The sequence below is a fragment of the Chelmon rostratus genome, chromosome 21, assembly GCF_017976325.1.
Source record: "Chelmon rostratus isolate fCheRos1 chromosome 21, fCheRos1.pri, whole genome shotgun sequence".
NCBI classification, from domain to species: Eukaryota; Metazoa; Chordata; class Actinopteri; order Chaetodontiformes; family Chaetodontidae; genus Chelmon; species Chelmon rostratus.
The window spans coordinates 2,839,042-2,861,482 of NC_055678.1; the positions used below are offsets into that span (position 1 = coordinate 2,839,042).

General features: G+C 40.4%; 3 protein-coding genes and 1 non-coding gene across 4 annotated transcripts; 2 read left to right on the top strand and 2 right to left on the bottom strand.

Moving 5' to 3' along the window:
* The first annotated feature begins 890 nt into the window (after positions 1–890).
* Positions 891–4,683, top strand: LOC121624413 (UDP-glucuronosyltransferase 1A5-like). The gene is made up of 2 exons (XM_041962026.1): positions 891–1,043; positions 2,650–4,683. Exon 2 carries the CDS (start codon positions 2,659–2,661, stop codon positions 4,261–4,263), a length of 1,605 nt encoding a protein of 534 aa, XP_041817960.1. The 5' UTR covers positions 891–1,043; positions 2,650–2,658; the 3' UTR covers positions 4,264–4,683.
* Positions 4,438–12,614, bottom strand: LOC121624414 (CD209 antigen-like protein B). Its single transcript, XM_041962027.1, has 7 exons — positions 12,244–12,614; positions 10,317–10,511; positions 9,453–9,569; positions 7,724–8,488; positions 7,094–7,245; positions 6,874–7,001; positions 4,438–5,111 (listed from the first exon to the last, which is right to left on the bottom strand). Exons 2-7 carry the CDS (start codon positions 10,402–10,404, stop codon positions 4,943–4,945), a joined length of 1,419 nt encoding a protein of 472 aa, XP_041817961.1. The 5' UTR covers positions 10,405–10,511; positions 12,244–12,614; the 3' UTR covers positions 4,438–4,942.
* trnap-ugg lies at positions 6,220–6,291 on the top strand. The gene has a single exon. It is a non-coding gene; the product is annotated as a tRNA-Pro (tRNA).
* A 61-nt stretch (positions 12,615–12,675) lies between the features above and the next one.
* Positions 12,676–21,607, bottom strand: LOC121624416 (receptor activity-modifying protein 3-like). Its single transcript, XM_041962028.1, has 5 exons — positions 21,496–21,607; positions 21,132–21,224; positions 20,433–20,543; positions 19,926–20,079; positions 12,676–14,631 (listed from the first exon to the last, which is right to left on the bottom strand). Exons 1-5 carry the CDS (start codon positions 21,530–21,532, stop codon positions 14,385–14,387), a joined length of 642 nt encoding a protein of 213 aa, XP_041817962.1. The 5' UTR covers positions 21,533–21,607; the 3' UTR covers positions 12,676–14,384.
* Between the last annotated feature and the right edge of the window lie 834 nt (positions 21,608–22,441).

Below are 22,441 nucleotides of genomic sequence, written 5' to 3' on the forward strand. Positions count from 1 at the left end.
AGCTAAATACATCCGGATTTATGTCCAAAACATGTTACACTTGTACCGCTTCTCCCATGAAACCGTCGCCGGTCCACGATGGTCTGCATGTCACGTTTCACCTCGGCTAGATGTGAAAACAACACCTTCTCATCTCCTTCTTCTAAAGAGCCAGGTATTGCCCTCGGGAGTTGGTGTCGGAGACCAAATTAGAGCTAAAAGCAGGCCTGAGAATGTGAATGATTGATACACCAAAGTCCACCCTGAACACTGGTGAATGCATATGAGGTGTGTTCTGAATCGCACTTGCCGTTCATTCTATTTCTTGTAATGCAACAAGAAGTCACTTGAATGACGGAGACCAACCTGCTCACACGAAGGATGCATTGTCGCACAATAACATTGCATGTTCTGCTGTAGAGTTAGTGTTTAACAGATTATTTCTATTGCTGTTTTGCCCACAGTCAAAGCTTATGACCATTCTTTAAACACTTTACAGACACTGAGCTTTTCTGCAATCTGAGTCTGACCGGTTAAACCTGCTGAAGCTCTGAAACCCTGTGATTAACAAAAGCATTTTGTTCTTTAGTTAGCTGATTCAGCTAGTTCACAGCACATAGCATGTAAGCATGGCAGTGAACCCGTTATCATAGCTCAAAACCTGATTTAGAAGGAGCTGATGTGTCACTGTTGTGTTTACAGCTTGTGTCCTGGACATATGCTGCAGGATGAGCTCGTTGTGCAGCTCACTCACTGTTCTGCACAGAAAAACTGTTTAGGAATGTTTCTGCATTGTGCAGTGTGTGTGTGTGTGTGTGTGTGTGCAGCACACATAGAGGGCGGACTCTGTGGGAAAACGGTTTTCCTCTCCTCCCCTTTCAAAGCACACACAGAAATCCGAAGTCCATTTGTTAACCCCCGCTCCTCCACCGCTTCCCCTTTCTGCAGCCTTATGCAACACAGCGATCTGGTTTGGGGTTTGGATTCCTGTCCATGCAGGCGCTGGGCTTCACTCGTCCAGAGGCGGCCCACAGTACTTTTCTCCACAGTTTCAGAGATTTAAGGTAGGTTTGAACACTTCCTGTTTTTCTACAACACGGGAACTAAGTCAGATTTATGACTTCACAGCATTACAGAGCAGAGCAGACTCTGTTTTGCTGACAGTAACTTGTGCAGAGTGTGTGCTGTTAGATTCCTCCTCTAACATTGTAAACAATAGACGTGCAGAGAAGAAAATGGACACTTGAGGGCATGTTTCTTATGTTGGAAACTTTGTTATGAGTTTTTAGCCTGTTAGCAAGTCCCTGCTGAATGCAGATGAGAGGATTAGAGACCATAGTAAGACCAGGCATTAGTTAGTTAATGCATTGGACTTTGACCTGTTTGATCTGTGCAACATTTTAACGACTCAGTTTTTAGTAAAGGGACTCCTTGTGTCCATGTAGTTCCTCTGGTTTCATCTGGAAGTCTCTGCCACACCTTTAGAATCTGCAGATAACATAATTCACAGAAATGCTGGAAACTACAAAAATACATGTTTTACAGTCGGTCATTACAACAGTGGAGGAAGTATAAAGACGATTTACTTAAATAAAAAAACTACTACCACACTGTAAATATACTCCATCACAAGTCCAGCCTTGAAAATATCACTTAAGTAGAAATATGTAAGTATTATCAGGAAAATGTACCCAAAGTATCAAAAGTAAAAGTATGCAGAAAAATGTCCCCTGTGGCTGTTACACTATTATAATGTTGAGATGCTCCCTTTTTATATTATTATCTGATATTATTAGATTATTATGTGACTCATACATTAATTTCTAGGCAACATTTTATTTCTGTAGTTAGATGAGCTGGAGCTCATTTTTAACCCCTTGATGCCTGAATTAATTTAGAATTATATTAAAAAAATAATTATTTGTGTTTTTGCTTTCAAATTGATCCTAAATTAAGAGGAGTTTGTTAATTTTTCTGTAGCACATACAATAGATATAAATTTAGGTAGTTCACCAACTAGAACAGGGTTCAAACAAACAGTATATGTCCACTTTTTTCAATGCTTAAATGCAGTAAAAACATCTTTTTTGTGTCTTCAAAATTCATTTATTTCATCAAAACAGCCACAAAATTGGCTTTCAACCATTACATTGTAACAACAACATAACGGATGTAGTTTTCACTTTGACCGGTCCGACGAGAAACCAGTGCTTGCAAAGGTTCCTAGGTGTGTGTTGAATATGCACGAACCGGCGTTAGAGGAATGCATGCGCGATTCAGCTGCGATGTGGATTAAAACGGTATGATGCGAATTCGCGACAATCGGCGTTAAGGGGTTAACTATATCATAAAAGCATGCAACTACTGATTTTCCATCTAAATTAATTTCGATTTCTAAATCTAGATTACAGTTACTGAATGCAAGATGATACGCATTAATGCAACAGGTCATGCCACTGCACTAAATATGAAGTTCACATTGTTTAGTTTTCATTCAGTGAAAACATCTGTTCTTGTTTTGGTCATGCTTAAACCATGTCAAATATGCCATCAAAGAACAGTGTGAACAGGATATAAAACCCACAAATTCTTCAACAAATACAGTAAACACAACCTCAGTGCCCCGGTGGTGACTAAGACTTAAACTTGTATGTTTGTTTTTGTCCCCAGAGATAATCAATGGGGACCGTCCCAGTAGTTTCCCTTCTGCTTCTGGTGGTGAGTGTGTCCCTCCTGACCTGTCCCAGCGTCCATGGCGGGAAGATTCTGGTGTTCCCTGTGGATGGCAGCCACTGGCTCAACATGGACCTGATGATCAAGAGCCTCCATGCCCGGGGCCATGAGGTCACCGTGGTTCGCACAGCCACCAGCTGGTACATCAAAGAAAACGCACCACATTACCGCTCCATGACCATCACCTTACCAGGGGCCATCAGCATCGAGGAGCAGGACTTCTTTGTGACCTTCCTTGTCAAGATGCTGGCGATTAAGAAAGATGGGGGGTCTCTCATGGGCTTTGTGAACTTCTACTGGGAAATGCTCACTTCGCTGTCAAACATTCACCACCAGGCCAGCCTGTTGGGGGTAGAAATATTTGAGAACAAGACTCTAATGCGGAGTATTCGTGACACTCAGTTTGACATGGTTCTTGTGGATCCAGGATTGCCTGTGGGAGTTGTGGTGGCTCATGAACTTAAGCTGCCAACAGTATTTAACGTGAGATGGATCACCAGTGGAGAAGGGCATTTTGTGATAGCTCCATCTCCAACATCCTATGTTCCAACTTCAGGAAATGCCATGTCAGATAAGATGACCTTTCAGCAAAGGGTCAAGAACACCTTATACTATGTCCTCAACACATGCATTGACAAGTTTGTAGTATGCCCTCACTATGATAGACTGGTAGACAGGTACTTTGGTCCAGATGTGAAATTCTATCACCTTCTACAAGGAGCTGACATCTGGCTCATGAGAGTCGACTTCGTCTTTGAGTTCCCCAGACCCACCATGCCAAATGTCGTCTACATTGGAGGTTTTCAGAGTAAGCCCTCTGAGCCTTTATCATCAGAGCTGGAGGAGTTTGTCCAAAGTTCGGGAGAGCATGGATTCATCCTGATGTCTCTTGGTTCACTGGTCAAAGGCCTACCTACAGAAATCACTTCTGAAATTGCTGCTGCCTTTGCCCAAATACCTCAAAAGGTCATATGGAGGCATGCCGGTGAGCGCCCCAACAATCTGGGCAACAACACGCTGCTGCTAAAGTGGATGCCCCAGAATGACCTCCTCGGTCACCCAAAGATTAAAGCCTTTGTGGCTCATGGGGGTACAAACGGGATCTATGAGGCCATCTACCACAGTGTGCCGATAATAGGCATACCCCTTCTGTTTGACCAGTTTGAGAACATTTTGAGATTGGAGGTGCGAGGAGCTGCTAAGGCGCTGGATGCAACCAGAATCACCCGCCAGAACTTTCTTGAAGCAATACAAGAAGTTCTTCAGGATCCGTCCTACAGAAACAATATGCAGCGTCTCTCTGCTCTCCATCGGGATAAACCAATGCATCCTCTGGAAACGGCCCTTTACTGGATTGAGTTTGTTATGAGGCACAAAGGAGCTTCACATTTACGCACTGAGTCTTATAAGATGCCCTGGTATGCCTACTATTCTATAGATGTTATATGCTTTTTGATAGCAGTCCTGTTGATGCTGATGGCCATTGTGGTGGGATCAATACGATTCCTTTGCTGTAGACTCTGCAGGAGAAGAAAGCCAAAGCAGGAGTAGTTCCTGACTCCTCACATCTGATTCGTGCTCTTTAGAATGAAGAAGTCATCTTTAAGGAGGGAGCTGACAGTAGTGTCCATTCATGGCCACGCAAACAGTTCAGTCAGTGTTGTTCAACAGTTCAGTCCACCACTTTGGTTCAGGCTGAAATTACTCAATGATTGTTGGATGGATGTCCAAGAAATTTTCATGCAGCCCCCCCAAAACACACACATCAGATCTACTAAATTTCAGTTAAAGTTGAATTCAACATGCTGTAGAAAACCACTCTTATCTGCCTTGTTTTAGGTTTTTATAAGGACAACATTTCATAAATGAATGCTACAACTTTACACTGTGAATCATGGCTTGAAAAAAGAAAATGCAGATTGTTAAATCTGTTCTGATCAAATCTATACCGAAATTAATAAAAACGTAAGAAAAGACAAACATCCTGCCGGATTCTGTCTTTATTCTCTGCAATAGAGCAATGAAAAGGTGGATTCCCAAGGCTAAATGCTGTTTTATTTTGAAAGAAAACATGTCCATCCATCACCATATTATGCCTAATATTGTAATACATACTGTAGCAGCAGGTGTATACATATGTGATTCCCGACATACAGAAAGTTCAGACTTCAAATTAGTGTGTTACCGCTACATTTATGATATAAAATGAGACAAAATGTTCTTGGATGATCTAAACATTCTTTTCACAAATCCACCTGTAAGGTATTGTACAGGAGCCATCCATCCAGGACTTGAGAGCGTTCTCACTGGTGTCTATGTGTCCACAGTCTTCTCCGAGGGGGTCGTCCAGCTTCCAGTCATCAGGCTCAGTCCCCGTTCCTGCTCTGCTCAGCCAGTACCTGGAGGAGCAGTTCAGACTTGTATATTGGGGAAACCAAACAGCCACTGAGCAGACACATGGCACAACACAGAAGGGCTAACTCTTCAGGGCTGGACTCAGCTGTTTACCTGCATCTCGAGGAGAAAGCACACTCCTTTGAGGATAAAAATGTGCATATTCTGGACAGAGAAGACAGATGGTTTGAAAGAGGGGTAAGAGAAGCTATCTATGTCAAGGTTGAAAAACCATCTCTGAACAGAGGGGGAGGTCTTAGACACCACCTATCTCCCACATACAATGCTGTCCTTTCATCTCTCCCTAAGAGATTCAAAGATTTAGCCTCTGAAAACAAACAACAAAGCCATTCACACATGGCTCAAGGAGCCTCCCAATGACAACAATGGGACACTAACGAGGCTAACGACTGTCGTTGACACCAAAGGGTTGCACCCCACCCCGCCTTAATGGGGGGATCGTTTGCCTCACAATAGAGTGATACCATTCTTGTTTTTGTGGGTTGGTCTCACTCAGGGGATAAATACTTGAACCTAACATCATTGCATTGGACTAGAGCTGTCCTATCTAGTCTGGTTGCGTACGAACTGATGAAGCCTGCTCGGATGAGAGGCGAAACGTCTTCTAAGACAAACTGACGAGGTCCAGTTGCGAACGATTGAATGCCCTAAAGCTTACAATGACCTGGATGAATGAGAATATTCACAGGCACAGTTCAATAATCCCCAGTCTTAGTTCATAGTGTCAGTCAAACAAGCCAATAAGTGAAGGATCTGAACAGTACACACGACTGCATGTGGCAGATTCATTATACTGTATTTTGCCTGAATACACAGTAAAGCCAAAGTACTCTTGTGCTAAAAGTATGTCACCATAATGCCCATTAGTAGCTGATCTGGAACGTTCCATCATTTAATATTATTAAAGACTTAAAGGATGAGATTCCATTCTACTATTTGACCTCTGAAAAGCCCCTTCTGGTGTTCATGGTGTCACTTTGCTCTGCCACATGCACTTTATTTGAGGTGAAACTCAGGATCTTTTATCAGGTGTTTTAATACACTGTTAACTCTGTGTGTGTCTGTGCCTGTGTGCATGCATGAATGCATGGTGGCTCGTTGGTCTAGGGGTATGATTCTCGCTTTGGGTGCGAGAGGTCCCGGGTTCAAATCCCGGACGAGCCCGCATTCTACGAGGTAACTTCCTCAGTGTAGTGCTGAAGCAAAACCCATGCAAGCAACACATGAAAGTGCAGGTTTACATATAAATATGTAAAACCTGCTGTGGACTTGTGAATGGGGAATGTGTTCTTGAATGTCTAATGACAACTAATTTGTTTTCTTTATTTAAATATTTCGGGCAGTAAATTCAACACAAGTTAAGTACATTGAAAATAACTGAATAATGAAGCATTTGATTAACAGTTTAATGACATTTGTTTAATAACTTAAATAATTTATTCAACTTTTATTTTCATTGTCAATTTGTCTGATTTTTTTCCTAAGTAATTGATTAGACTATAAAATGTCCATCTGTGTTTCCCCAAACCCAACAGGACGACCTCAAATGTCACGTTTCGTCCACAACCCAAAGACCCTCAGTTTACTGTCACAGAGGAGTGAATAAAATATTCACATCTTGTTCAAACTGATTTGGCAATTAATTTGATAGTTGAGACGTAATTGATTAATCAATGCTGGAAACAGTGAGTCAAATCAGATCAGCATGAGAGGCATTTGTGCCAGTGTCTCTGTGCTTTGACTTACTGTGCACGTGAAGCGACGGAGCTGCCATCCACCCACAGCCACTCGCCCTCCACCTCAGCGTCGGTCATACCGATCCACAGCCGACTGCCGCTCTGCTCCACGGCCCGACTGCTCTCAAAAACGAAGCTCTGGAAATAGACGGACGGTTCAGATTACATACGACTGGAGCTGAGCTTTGAAAACCTGCCCTCTGGAGCGTTGTCTTCGTTCTGTCCTCTACCTGCTCTGCCTCGCTGTCAACAATGAGCAGGTCGCCCCCTTGTGTCTGGCACCAGGCTCTGCTGGAGCTCCAGGTGAGCATGCGGGTGGAGAAGTAGTAGCACTTGTTCTCAAACAGTCTCCAGCTGTTCTGACACTTTTTGCAAACCCGTTCTGTGGAAAAACATTGATTACATATTATAATAGATTTTCCCAAGACACCTTATTCAGGTCCTGAGAGTTCACCTTAAATCTGGTGAGACTGTGTTCGTGTATTGCACCTGTTGGTCTGAGACGTGCACCCACGACTTTTACAATTCAGGATTTAATCATTACAGTTCAAACATATTTATTTTGTATCTCTGTGCAGCTTTTCTTTTAAAGAATGATTTGCATTTTTAAAGGTTCCGACTGGGGACATTATATATATCCACAAATTCCATGAAAACACCAAAACCAACAGCGAACGTAAGCAACGTGATGCACCTAACAAGTGTATTGCCGCCTGATAGATGTTCTTTCTCTGCTCCATAGGACATTGTTTAGCCTGTTTTTATGTGATTTGAACTTCACCACTTTTAAATGTACCTCTATACTGTGAATTAATTGACTCAAAGCTAATGTGTGGTTGTGACAAACCCTACACATGTACCTTTGGTCTGGTGATGAAGCACAGGGCAGTACAGGTCTAAGGAGTGGAAGGCCTCCTTCACTGAACGCATGTCGGCCACCACTCGGTCCATCTCGTTTCTCCTGCTTTCCTCTCGCTCTGCCGCTTCCTGCCTCTCTTTCGTCAACGTGCTGCTCAGGTTCTGGCTTCGTTCCTGAAGCTTTGTGACTCTCTCCTGCAGCTGCATGTTGTGTTTCTTCGCCTCGTCGCAGTCATCGATCAACAAAGCTCGGACCTGCTCGCTCAGATTTTTAATTTCTCCATCAAACTTGTGGTTGTTTTCCAGAAGTTCTTCATTCTTCTCCCTCAGTTGAAACAGCTCGTCCCTCAGGAGGCCGTTCAGCTCAGAGAGCCGTCGTGCCTCCTCCTCCTGCCGGGTGCCGGTGTTGACCAGATGTTTGATAGTTTGAGACATGTTCAGCTTCTCCTCCTCCTGCTCTGATCGGTGCTGGACCAGACTCTGGTGTTCTTGTGCGAGCTCTAAGTTCGTAGAAGTCAGATTCACAATTTGCTCCGTTAGCTCCGTGCTTTCTAAACTCAACGCGAGATTCACAGACATTAGTTGGGCTGAAGTCCTGTTGAGGAGTTTGTTCTGTGCATCCAGCCAGGTGCTCCGCTGCCTCAGCCTTTCATTTTCTCCTCTCAGGTCGCTGTTTGCTTTGGTCAGAGCGAGGCAGCTCTCACTGATGTTCTGGTAGTTAAAGAGGAGGTTTTTCCAGGTGGGCCTGCGGTCTGACTCGTTGTTATCTGAGGTTAAAGACAAAGAATCATTACTTCTGCTGAAAGAAAGGACAATGCAGCACGTTTCTGACTGTAAATCAAGCACAGATAACTGTTTATATCCGGTGCTGCAGTCAGGATGTGGGTCGCCTATCTTAGCATAAAGACTAGAATCAGGGGAAACAGCTAGCCCAGAGTTTTCCAAAGATAACACATGCAGGTTCTTTCTTGGTGAGACTTAGATGAGAAGATTGACCACCTTCATGTCTCTCTAGTCTTGTCTTGGCCTTGAGGCTTCAGATAACCAGCTGAGAGTCCAATGAGTCAATAAGAAATAGTTCATATGAACAGTCTCCTTAAACAAATGAGATAGAATGCTTCAATAAAGTGAGAATAAACTATGTTTTATAATAACAATGTGAAAACAACATGACTCATAGTGAACCTACAGCCCCTCCCCTCAGCTTTATGGAGCCTTATTGACAGTTTGAGCTCACTGTCGATCCGTCTCACTGCTCTCATGTTGTTGTTTTGACTGCAGCAGGCAGCTGGTTTCAGAGAAAAAGCTGTGAAAAACCAGTGATCACCACCCGCTGAGCAGCAAACAGCAGACAAACACAGTCAGAGACGAGCATTTAGCAGCTAAAAAGGCCGATATTTCCTGCAGGAGCTGGAGGAGACCAAAAACAGAGCTAAAAGAGAGCGAATACTGGATCAGGTGACACAAACACAACTCAAAATTATCACTAATGTTGCTCTGTAACTGCTGGATGTGTCAATAAGCAACTGTTTGCTAACAAGTTGAACTTAAAAGGTTAGGGTTAGGGTTAGGGTTAGGGTCAATCCTTTGCTCATGACTTGTTTCTGCTGCCCCCAAGTGGTAAAAAAGTCAGTTATTGCAGTTTTAAAATAGCTGTTGAGTGCATATATTGGTTTTGGACAGAGCCAGGCTAGCTCTCAATCAATCTATCAATCAATAACTCGAACTCACACAAGACAGAAAGTGCAACGCAGGCAGCGAGCAGCAGCGAGCAGAGTGTTGAGAGAGCGACGACTGGACCGGAGTGGCGACAGCTCGTGTTTCTTCTGGTCCTGAGGCAACCGGAAGCTAAAATAAACAGCAGATTCATTATTATCAGCATTAGTACTGATAGTATTCATAATGTTAATGGTGTGGATGTGCAGGCTTATTCTCTTTCTGAAAAGTTTTAACATATACATGCATTTACATTTTTCAGATAAATTACAAACATCTAGTTTTCATCAAGTCAGAGGCTGTACTTGAGCTTTTAAAGTAGTATTTCCTTTAATGAAAACATGCAGTAAAGTCTCAGCAATCAACCTGTTTTCTAAGTATTTTCTAAAATGAAGTTGAATTTTTCTTGCACAGCAATGTGCCAAATTCTCTTCCATTTCAATATACAGACACTCATTTCTATTCTGAGCACATTCAAAACTGAAATATTACTATATACTGCGCATTTTAAGATATATATTTAGACCAAATGTTATCTAGGATGTTGAGAGCTTCATTCATCAGGATGTTCTATTTAAGATGAGTCATTTAGGATAGAAAGTTAAATAACATTAAATAAGTGGTTCTGAACACAGTATAATGTAGCTGAAAGCAGATATTTCATCAAATTTTATACCACTGCGACTGTATTTTACTATATTATCATTAATTTTCTGTTTATACAGCAGCCTCCACTTACAGGGGTCACATTCGTTAACAAATAAACTCTTTCATCTGCTTACAGTGACGTTTTAGTCTGTTATGAACCATTTCTAAAAGGTTTATATAAAACTTATGATAAGTGAAGAGTTGCTGTTCAGATGTGGTTCTGGTACTTACATATTTCCTGTTCCTGCTTGGCTGAGCTCACTGAGGCCGAGCCAGAGGTCGGATTATTAATCCAGGGGAGCCACTGATGTCCGACCATGTTACCTGTCCAGTATCAGAGCAACAGGAGGAAGACTGCCTTTCAAATCCTCCTTTTAAAAGCCTCCGGATGTCAGGGAAGAACTGGACTGCTGCTGAACAAGATACCTGCAGTGTGAAAAAAAAAGAGAGGCTGCATTGTGTTAAAGTTACGTTTGGGTCACAGACACAAAACAAAATACTCTACTTATTCTCATGAGCCCACAAATGTTCAGACAGACTGAGTGTTGTGCGTCTAGACATCAAACACAGGCAGAAAGTCTTTAAAGGCTTCTTCCTCAGACAACGTGTTTGTGTGGTTTTCCTCCTCTGCTTCATCAAACAGTGTCTCAGCATCTCTTCAGCACCGTCTGCGCTGCAGTGTGCGTTAGCATTAAACTCAGACAGATGATTCACACACAGTTTGAGGTGAAACCCTCTGATTCATACTGACACAGTGGTAGAAAGTACATTAACTGAAGTTGGATTTGGAAGTATTTGTACTTTGATGCTTCTCCATGCTTCAATATGAAGTGTTCTACTTCAGATACTCTACTGCTACAGCATTACAATGCAGCTGACATGTTAATGTGATGTGATATTGCCTACTGCATATAATGCAATACATCTAATGAGTGAATGTAACAAAGTACATTTACACAAGAACAAGTATTTCCACTTTCTATCCACCACACGTACTTTTTACTCATATGTACTGCAACAGAAAAACATGATACAGTTCTTACAGTATATTTGCACACATAATTTATGAAATCTGATGCATTCTAATGTATTTGTAGTAATAATTAAGTGATCAGGGTTATTCTGTCGAGTTATTTTACTCCTGATATTTCTAGTACATTTTGCTGATACTGTACCTCTACTTCAGAAACATTATTAAACCAGTCAATAGATCTTTCTTGTACTGGAGAATTTTTATGGTCTTATTGCAGCTCTTAAAGCAGATGATCTTAATACCTCCTCCACCACCGAATACAAAACTCTGAAATGAGCCTTCATGCATAATGAAAACTTCTGCTTTTGATACTCTCAGTACATTATGTTGAAAATAACCAGTTTTAATACTTTAAGTGTAAAAGAAGTCAGTTTGCATGCAGTAAGTCTCATATTGCTACGTGATAAACGTGCTGCTGAAGTCAGTTTGAAGACACGTCCTCACACATCATGACTTACCTGAGTTAATGTCCCTCCCAGCCTGCTGTCTGTAAGACACGTCTGTCCTGACTGTCTCATACGTGAGTCACTAACAGTCTTTGTCAACCTGCAGCTCATTTATAGGCCTCTGACCCCCTGCTGCTTTACCTCCAGTAGCTTCAGATACTCTAATAATGGCCTCTTCTGTTTGATGCTACCTTATCTCTCACTTAACAATAGTCACTGACTGTGTGTCATTGTTTGGCTTTCAAACAGACTTTCTTATGAAATTAATGATTTATTTGTGGTGTTCTTTTAAAAGTCTTTACAAATTTAAGAGCTCAGCTATTCAATAACTAAAAAACACATCATTTATTTCTATCATAAGCATTCATTTACTTTGACTTAATGTGAACCAGTAGGTGGCGATATGTCCTTTTGTTACTGGTTTAAAGGCTGTGGAGGCACCTGGGGCTGTTTTTTTAGGTCTGTTTTTCATGGTTTAATACAACAGCGTGCAATGATATTTTACTTAAACAACAATTAACAGGACAGGAAGGCAGGAAAAATCATGGTGTTTTTTTCATACTTTCCTCTAATCTGTGCCTTTTTTCTTGCAAGGTGATTAATCATTTTACTGTTCTAGATTTCTGAAAACGATTCAGCAAAAACAAGACAAAAAAAATCATCCTTTGGTTGATCAGACCTGTTAGACACCTGAGGAGGTGAAGCGGTTTCTTCAAAAGTGTTTCCCTCAATTTGCGCCTCCAGATGTGTGTGAGTTTCACCATGACGTGCACGACACCAGCTCCATAGAGAAATGGTTTTCCCAGTTTGTCGTTGGGGAGCTGGAACATCAACATGAGTCCGTCCTTGGTGCCCATGTTGGACCTCACTAACACTCTCGTGTCTGAATGATTTAAAACCTGAAATCAGAAGAGTGGCATTAGATTAATGTGAAAGAGAGGTTTGGGTGTCCGCATTCTTTTGTCCATGTGGTGTAGCCATACCTGAAGAATCTCACCAGACACATTTTTAATAATAATATAACAATAAATCATCTGGAGAACTGTGATGATACTTAATTTATTAAAAAACATATATGTGCAGACAAAACATAAACCGACACAAGTTCCTAAACCTTTAGATGTTTATTAAATGACGTCCTGCAAGTAAACAACTGAAAAAAACCATACAAATAACTTCATCAAAGATGCTTAACTTCTTCAGCTGCCTCAAAAACACCAAGCCACAGCATCATTATTCATTATCAGATTATTTGATTTTGTGAAGCGGCAAAAGGCCAAACATGCTGCCGCCAGCAGGATATCCAGTGACGACAGAGGCTGCAAGATAAGAGAGACAATGGTCTGTCTGAGAAGCTGCAGAGATCTGCTCAAACAAACACGTTGCCACCGATACGTGTGAGAAAGGAAATGCAGATCACATCATTGTTTTAACAGCCTGCGGCTGTCTGTGGAGCACATCGAGGTAAATGTATAAGAGCTGCAGACTGCCTGTTCTCAGTGTGTCAGAGGGCAACGACATATTATTTTTTTATGTGTAGGTTCTCCTTATTTTTTGTCTTTATCTGGTACTTATAATCTACTGATGATCAGCTGTGCATCAGCGCGTTAACTTCCAAGCTAGATTCAGGACAACGAGATCATGTTTGGTTGACTGGAAACTGAAGGGCTGATGGAGTGTGTGGCATCGGGTGGTGGAGGTGTGTGTGTGTGTGTGTGTGTGTGTGTGTGTGTGTTCACGACTCATTGCAGTGCATACAGAGGAGGAGCAGAGATGGTGTCAGTGAGACTCTGTGCTAATGATTCTTCTTATCTGCAGCATCCTTTACAGCCCATCACGAACCAACAACATCACAGAGCTTTTATCACAGCAGATCAGCATGAATTCACAGACTTGTGAGGACTCTCTCTGACATGATGAGCTCTCCGACCTCTAACCTTAACACTGACACCGAGCCTTAACGCCCGAACAGCCATTTGAAGGTGAGAGGACTGAAAAATGTTTCATCACACACACTCACAGTGCAGGAACCGCAGCCATCCTTTCCGAGAAATTTCACATTGTTTCACGTTGCTTTACCTCTTGTTTGTGTTTGAGCAGTCTAGTTTAGTTCATTTTCATTTTAGTTTATTTTCACAAATAATAATAAAACACACAGAAATCATAATGCATGAAGAGATAAAAAAGAGGATTGTTCTGTTTAGATTAAAAAAAACCTGGAAGTGCTCATAAAGAGATTTCACCAAAATAGGGGAAAAACACAAGAACATCTAAAATCATAATAATAATAATAATGATTATTTAATTTTACTTGAGAGGCGGCTGGATTTGCAGAATCTCAACATCTGGAGTATCACAGGATTCAGATGTGTCAGGTTACGTATTAAATCCCAAATGTTTCCCTTTAAGGGTTATTTTTAAAGATAATTAATACAGAAAAAACATTTTCAGCACAAACTCCTCTCCTAAAGTATCAGACTGATAAACATCCTGCCTCAGAGTCACATGCTGCATTTTGTGAAATCAACACACACACATATTTAAAATAATAATTATCACACACTTACATTTACAGGTGTGTCTGTGAGGTGATTTGTTAAAGGTGTGATTTTTAGTGTTTGAGGGTGTTCACATCCTTTAAATCCACTGAAGGGAAATCTTAATGCTTCGACATGAAAGGCTGTTTCAACACCACAAAGCAGCTCCGAAAAGAAAAGCCTGACGGGAGCCTTCACAGACCAGCGGAGCTTCTGCAGCTCGTTCTCAGATATAACGTGTGATGTGAGTTGAGGGTTATCGTGGAGGTGGTGGAGGTCTAACTCAGGCTTGCCCTTTACTTTTCCAAACCACCAGATAAACCAGTACGGGGATGAGGCTCACAGGGACGAGCGTGAGGGCGATCACCAGCCCGTGAGGTGCATCCACGAGCAGAGGCTCCTTCCTGGAGCAGTTGTGGAAGTAGTGAGAGTGGATGTGGAGGAAGAAGTCCTGAATGTTGGTGTTCGGGTAATAGCAGCTGAAGAATTTAGACAGCTTCTCCAAGCATAAGGTCATGTCGTTGTACGGTCTGTAATCGATAGAGAAACCAAAGTATTAATGATGAACGCTGCAGAGAAAGGTTGAAACGATTGATCCATTATTCTGCTGCTTTGATAATCAGTTCATAGTTTAAATCAAACTAAAGTTGACAAATGCTCTCTGGTTGCATCTGGTATTGTTTGTTCTGGCTTATAATATGTGAGGATTTGCTGTTTTTTCTGTTTTATAATGTTGCAAAATGAACAATTTTTAAGACAAACCAAGGAATTTGAAAGCTTTGCCTTAACTCTGGGAATTTGTGGTGGTTACTACTGTTTTTTTTTTTTTTTACTTTAAATGTACCAAAAGATTAATTAATTTCTCAAGAAAATAACTGTTAGATCAATCAAATATCAAGACAGTCATTAACTGCAGGCCAAAAACCGTCGCTTTGTAGTTTAAAAAGCACAAAAAATAAATTAACCTGCTCAGAGAATCAAAGGATATATAAAAAATCAGATATTAAAAGCTGAGTTTTAAGGGACTTCTTTAACAAAAACAAGATAGTTTATATCATATTTTATGATGAAGTGATCACGATTGGGTTATTGTGAGGCTTCTTGAAGGGGAGGAACAGGACCACGGGCCGGTGGCGGGTGGATGACTTTGTGGCGTGCTGTGATGAGTCTTACCTCGATCTAAATGTGTCAAAAACAAAATGAACCCCTGACTGCAGGAAGTCACCATGTAGCACGCAGGTTCATACAGTAAGTTCGTTATGACGGGCCCTTGAGCTCCTCACTTAAGAAGCAAACACACTTTTTTTTTACCACCTTCACCAGACCCATCATGAGAGCCAACCCACCTGCCCAACCAAAAAAATTACATGTGAATCTACACCTGCAACCAATCCGACCTGCAAATCATCAACTTTATGCATTACAGCAGCACAAATATCAGCACGACTGTCAGGACGTCTGTGCACAGCTGCATCAGAGCGTCTGTGAGTGTGTTTTACAGAAAGAGACAGACGAAAACAATGTGATCAAATAGAGGCTGTATCTGTATATGACCTGAATACCAGAGAAAATAAGAAAATATTCTCAGTTTGTCAATTGTTTTAGAGCTCCTTCATAGTTTTATGGTGTTTGTAGAATAAGCCTATAATTTTGTTATGCTTTGCTTGCTATTGATGTTTTTTCACTAAAGCTACTGACACCATGACAGAGGTGGATGTGATTATTTGAGGATAAATATACCAACCGGTCATAATTACAAATTGTTATAAAGGTAAGGTTGGAAGATCCTAAACAGGAAGAATATGCTGCATTTTCACCACAGCTTTACTAGGAGTCATTTGTTATTGGGTGGGACCGGCTTTTGATATGACCCCCAGTGTGGTTGCACTGGCTGCACTGTCCATAGCAACGCCTCTGGGTTCATACGGTCCTGATACTGAACTAGTTGACTAGTATTTGGGTTTTGTTCTCTGTAAGAAATTGGGTTTTGAATCTCATATTGATGCTACTTTGAAAAATGTCTCCTGAGGAAAACCAACTCTTCATGTTTCTACTGTGATTCTTTGTTACAGAAGTTACAGCAAATCTGTTTTAACCTTCTGTTTTACTGCCTGCTTCAGAAACATAAACCTGAGTGTGAACTATTGCCCTCAGGCCGCTGTTTGAGGACAGTGGTTCAAAGCACAATGTCTCTTTTATCCTTTGTTGTATTTATGTGTTTAACTGCAGTTAGCACTGTGACGTCTTTGCACTACACCTGCACATTTGCACTTGGTCTGAACTTCCATTTCCCCGCACTCGTTCTGTGATTTATGGCTGATGTTTGCAGCGCAAACAACAGATTTCAACAAAGACACAGTGTTTTCATGAAACTGGATACGTCACTTTGGAAATGAAACTCTTCAGTTGGACCAAGAAGTGCTTGAAAGGTGTGGCACATCTACCTGTAACTAATACTGAGACTGCTGTGGTCAAACTCCTTTCTGTTTCAACATGAACAGAGCTTTTAAGCTGCAGTGGGAGAGGCACACACTCAGGGTGCAGCTGTTTGTGAGTCCCAGTCTTGATGATGGATATTTCCTGGTGCCCCTTGCAATCATTATGGATCTGGACACACACTCAGGTTTTGACATTACCATTAACATTGTGCTGTTGCCTGGTGGTGTTATTCTATGTTTTTCTTATCTCATGAAAAGACTAACAATGTGTGAGTTAACTTCCTTACTCCTCTACTCTGCCTGTGGCACGCCCAGTGCTTCCTCCTGGAAATCCTTAAAAAGAGGTCAGACACTTTAAGAAAAGTCATAAAACATACACATATCATCTTATGTAAACATAACTTATTTTGTCTGGCTTTTGATTTAGGTTCTATTAGACAGTTTGTTATTTTAAGTTTGTCTATTATATGGCCATATTGTTATGGTAAGGTAAATTATTTCTGATGCAAATAATAATACTACTAACATTAATAATATTACCGTTGATAATAATAATAATAATAATAATAATAATAATAATAATAATAAGAAGAAGAAGAAGAAGAAGAAGAAGAAGAAGAAAACGTTTCAACCTTAATTTTACCTTTCCATTAAATTTGAAACAGCGCCCCTCTGTGTTGTAGCGGAAGGTAATTGTCAGTCTGTGTGGTCAGAAATGGTATTGCAGCCTTACAGTTATGTCGGTCAACCCTAAGAAAACCAGGTGAAGTTAATTAAAAGTGACATCAAACAGTCGGATGTGAAACTAAGAACGGAGAGACTTCTGGAAGAACACACACTAAAGTGAACAGTGACTGAAGCCAGCTGTACGTTGGCCTCTCGACAAAGACTAGAAAGTTAGCTGCATTAAGTTTAATGATATGAGTGGGAGAGTTACGCTAGCTAGTTTTACAGTGTTGCTAACGATAGCTAGCTAGCTCAGCGCCGACGGAGCGAAGAGAGGACGTTTTCTGTCCACTAACGTTGGATATTGGATATTGTGACTTCGCCTTTATGGCAGAAAAGGACAATGAGCTTCGACGTCAAGTAGCGTGAGTCAAAAACCACTTTTGTGTGTCTGTGTGTTTGGTGGCTAAGTTATCGCTAGCTTATTTCCTGATTGTTAAATGTCCCGCCTTGGCTGTGATGTCATGTAACGCCTTGCTGTGTTGTTGTTGTTTTGTTATGGACAGTATCTGGTTTGGCTGCACACTAAAGCTCCTGTGTTACTGCTGCTGTCCATATTAGTTTTGCATTTATTATTTTATTTGTCACCTGCTGGTTTGTGTGATTTGTTAATAAGCCTGTACAGATGAGCTGCTGGTTGCTTGTTGGTATTTCTAAGCTGTTCCGTGTAATGAGTAGCAAACTACATGACTGCAGGCATCACTGCTGGACCGAGCTTATAAATTATAATATTTTATTCTGTTATTATTCTGATATCAGACTTTATTCATGTCCAGTGGGAAATTAACAAACAAATAAAGAAACAAACTAGTTATACATATTAAAATAGCCCCACATTTTCCTTCTGCAATGTTAGATAGATAGATAGATAGATATACATACATACATACATACATACATACATACATACATACATACATACATACTTCATTTACCCCAAGCTGGGAAATTGCAGAAAGCAAGCACATGAATGCGTCAATAATAATCCAATACAATATATATATTATTCTGCGACTTTAGTGAAATTTTAAATGTATGACTTAAGTATTACAGAGTGTTCTGTGAGTCGAGTACATCTTCCACTGCAGGTAGGCCTCACAGGCTGTTTTTTGTATGCTTGGCATGTATTTAAAACTTTGTAAATCATGTATGTGATACATGCATTAATGCTCTTTGATGTGAACATGAGCCTTTACAATTTACTAGTTTTTTAGTGTTCTGTCTTTACAGTATTATATAATGATCTGTACCTGCATCAGAATAAGCTTTCTAGTACTGTGCGTGTTCTTGTATACTAAGAAGATATAAGAGATATGTGATTCACGTATCCATAATGTGTGCATTAGTTATTTTCACCAGAAACAATCACTTACATTATTGATGAATCTGTTGATTATTGTCGCGATTTATCAACTTATCACTTCATCTATCAAATGTCAGAAACTTGTGATACATGCCTGTTGTAATTTCCCACAGCCGTAGGTGGTGTCAGAATTTATTCATTTCAGTATACCATATTTGACAAAAGCAAACAATCCTGTCATTTGAAAAGCTGAACCCAGGAAATCTTGGCTCGAACAAATAATTGCTTATTAATATAGTTGCCCATTAATTTTGTGTTGACTGAGTAATTGACTGATCGTTGCACCCTCAGTTGCAAAAAAACCTGCCGAGACCCTATTTACTCCCAGCATCAATGAGCAGTCTCTATCTGGGTGCCCTGTCTAATTAAGGAAAACTCATGTTAACATGTAAATGTAGCAGAAATGTCATTCTGTCATCAGGTGTGCTATCTGAATATTATATGGTGAAATGCCACATTATTCTAGATGACCTTTCTGGACCAATTCACAGCTGCAATGAGTGCTCAGATTCAGGACCCTGACCTTTCTGAAAGAACAGCTGGTCCTAGTCTGGTCCCTGTGCTGCAAATGACCCAGATTCACCTCTGAACCTTAAATCAGAAAAGCTGAGCACATTTTACTGCGGTTATTTGTAAAGTTAATAGAAGGAACTGACAAATTATGCTGACCTGCTGCTCTGATCATATTGATTGAACAACTTCCTTGATTAACTTAACACATTATTTGATTCATGAATGAATTGGTCCCTGTGACAGCACAGCATTTCGCTTGGTCTGATTTCAACATCCCTTTTATGAGCAACTATGTGCAACTCTGCAAGACCTTGAACAGATTTGAAATCAAAGGCAAAATTTATTTATTTACATTTTAAAATGTAGATTTCCCTTTTTTTTTTTTTTTACTTAAATCAGGAAAGACATCCGTACTGCAAATTTGAATCTAGTAATGAAACATATTGAAACTGAGGCAAAAAACCCCAGAAATTTTCAGCTTTCTTCGAAATTACATGAAATTGGTCAAAGGTAATTTACATTTTTCAGTACTACTACTACTAGTATTACAACTGCAAACTTCGTGTAAACTTAACTTTTGTTGCTCTTTTTGAAAATTGTATTTACAAATTTCCTAAAAGAATAACACGAGGAAATTAAAGAGTGTTGAATCCAGATTGATAAAAAGTAGAGATATAGTGTAAGTAAATAAAGTAATTAAAAGTAGTTAATTAGTAATGAAAGTAAGTGTAAAAATGTGATAAACATGATGATGATTATTGTTTAGATACTCAGTGTGCCTCACCTGATGATATCTTTCAGGACACACCACTTTTCCGTGCTGATAGAGAGCATTTCTGTTTCAAAAGCTGCACCACAAATGATGTTAATGTGCTGCACCAGCAGGCCCTGATGACAGTGTCCGGCCGGCAACAGAATATCTTGATCCTGGAAATTCTCTGCAAAGCAAGGACAAAAAATACATCTGAAGCACACAAACACACAAATATCAAACAGCCAAGTTGATGTCATTAAATGACATTACTGAGATTGTCTTGCAGTGTGATATGGATTAGATATTTCATAGATTTCTTGTGATAGGCTCCTTTATTCAGTGTACAGCTTCTTTGAATTTTCCCCCAATTCCAGCAGCACATCCAGCAGCACGTTTCTTTATCTTGGCTTTTACCTGAAAGTGAAACTAGAATGCAGATCTCTTCCCACATAGTTTCATAGTCAGCACAGGAAATTTAAAGGTGCTGACTACAGTGGCAGTTTCCTTTCCTCATGCCGAATAAGTAGAACAACTCACCATCATCCTCTGTGATAACAGTAGATGTCTGGTTGTTTTGTAGTTCATCCTCAATGTGACTCTTGTCATCTTCGTGCAAACTGAATGTCACATTTCCGGTTTTCATTGTACCTGCAGGCAAAAATTGATTAATTTTATCTGAGCAATATTTTCCATGATTGGTGAATGAATCCCCCTATTGACACTGCTGCCATGTCAAAATCTTTATTAATAACATCGATACCAATCAGAGTGATTTGCACGCACAGAGCTAAAATGCTTTGTCGATTGATTAATTAGTTGATCGACAGAAAATGAATCAGTTATTTTGTCATTGTTCAAGCTGCAAAATGTTCTTGGTGCTTCTGAAATGTGAGGATTTTCTGTTTTTCTTTTAATAGTAAACTGATGGTTTACGATTAGTGAATTGACTGAATGACTGAAAATTAGCTGCCAATTTAAGTAATTATTGAATGCAAAAAGGCCTAAAATTCACTGATTCCAGCTTCTGTTCTTACTTGAAAAGTGAGAGTTTGCTTCTTTTCGTAGTTTTCAGTGATGAAGACTGAATATTTTGGATTGTTGGTTGAACAGAACATGTTGCCTTGGAGCTCAGGGAAATATGTTAAACTATCTGACATTTTATAGACCAAATGATTAACAGACAAATAAAAATAGTCATTAGTTGCAGCTCATACTGAAGAAATGAAGAAGTCTTACTGTTGTTAGTGGTGGACTCGCTGAAGGTTTGGTTCCCTTCAATTCTCCTCAACTCTTCCTCCGTCACGTTGGCTGTTTGTGACTCCACAGCACCTGTGGAAGACAGATTCAGTAAAAGCATTTAACATCACATGAACAAGTCCAGCACAATATCAGAGACTCTCAGACCAGCCTTTTGTTTGCTGCCACTAAAAATGCCCCCCACCTTTTTTCTTCATCAATCCCACACACAGCGAAAACAATGGTCACTCATGGAAATATGCAGCAAGCCCAAAAAACAGGAAATACTAAGAGAGTAAAACATCATTAACCTAAAACCTGCATGTCAAATGGAATATGTGTGTGTGTGATGTGGGGTGCATACCGAAAAGAAGAGCGGAGACGAGCAGGTACGGGATCATGGTGGGGAGCGATGAGTGGACCAGCAGTAACCTACGAGGCCGGGCGCTGACCCGAGGTGCCTTTATGAAGCTCGAGGTCTGAGAGCTGAGTGGGCTAAGGAACAAGCCCCACCCTCTTTGTCTTTGCACTGCTGACTGTGTATGTTGTGTATGTGCATGCATGCATGCGTGTGTGTGTGTGTGTGTGTGTTTATGTTTGTTGACGCTGAGATCTGCCTGATAAACAGACTGAATGATAGAAGAACAACAACAGTGGATGAACTAAAGGTGTTGGTGTTGTTAAAAGAAAAACGACGGGATGAAAAGAGAGATAAATATATTCTCATGGCCCTAATAACATAATCTGATAGAACTGGAACCTGTACCCCTATCCCTATTTTTTAGGCCTTTAAATCAATTTGTACTACTCTGTTGCAGTAAAACTTTCAGGGCTTATCAAAAACTGCTGGTCCTCCTGCAGCCCCACCAATAAATTTCATTATTCACAGTGGATTCAGTTATTATTAAATGTCTTTTCACAGAACTGAACTCATTATAACTCAGACACATAGTGAAATAATGTTGGAGCCTGTATAAAATTCTACACACCATCAATAAGATGTGATAATTAATTGGAAGAAAGTATGAAGTAATATTTCTTCCACTTCATCATCACAAATGTACAGTAGAAATGGTTCACATACTGATACTATTTATCAGCTCTGAAATACTGTCACTTAAACATGCATTAATAGATCATTTTGGCCACTTGAGGGCAGCACAAGCTGTAAACACAGCATTGAGAAACATAATGACAACTATACATTAACAACTGCCTGTTTACACACCAGAAGACATGGAGCAACGTTAGCATTCAGTTGGAGTTGTTTCTCTTGCCACCTGGCGAATAAGTCTAATATACACTGTTCT

Excerpts from the sequence above, each read along its gene's own strand:
- LOC121624416 (XM_041962028.1), bottom strand. The coding sequence starts at position 21,532 with ATGATCCCGTACCTGCTCGTCTCCGCTCTTCTTTTCG. Across the intron at positions 21,225-21,495 it reads CGTCTCCGCTCTTCTTTTCG|GTGCTGTGGAGTCACAAACA; the intron begins GTATGCACCCCA and ends TGTCTTCCACAG. Across the intron at positions 14,632-19,925 it reads GTCCTGAAAGATATCATCAG|ACCGTACAACGACATGACCT; the intron begins GTGAGGCACACT and ends TATCGATTACAG.
- LOC121624413 (XM_041962026.1), top strand. The coding sequence starts at position 2,659 with ATGGGGACCGTCCCAGTAGTTTCCCTTCTGCTTCTGGTGGTGAGTGTG.
- LOC121624414 (XM_041962027.1), bottom strand. The coding sequence starts at position 10,404 with ATGGTCGGACATCAGTGGCTCCCCTGGATTAATAATCCGACCTCTGGC. Across the intron at positions 9,570-10,316 it reads CAAGCAGGAACAGGAAATAT|CTTCCGGTTGCCTCAGGACC; the intron begins GTAAGTACCAGA and ends TGTTTATTTTAG. Across the intron at positions 8,489-9,452 it reads CGTTGCACTTTCTGTCTTGT|ATAACAACGAGTCAGACCGC; the intron begins GTGAGTTCGAGT and ends CTTTAACCTCAG.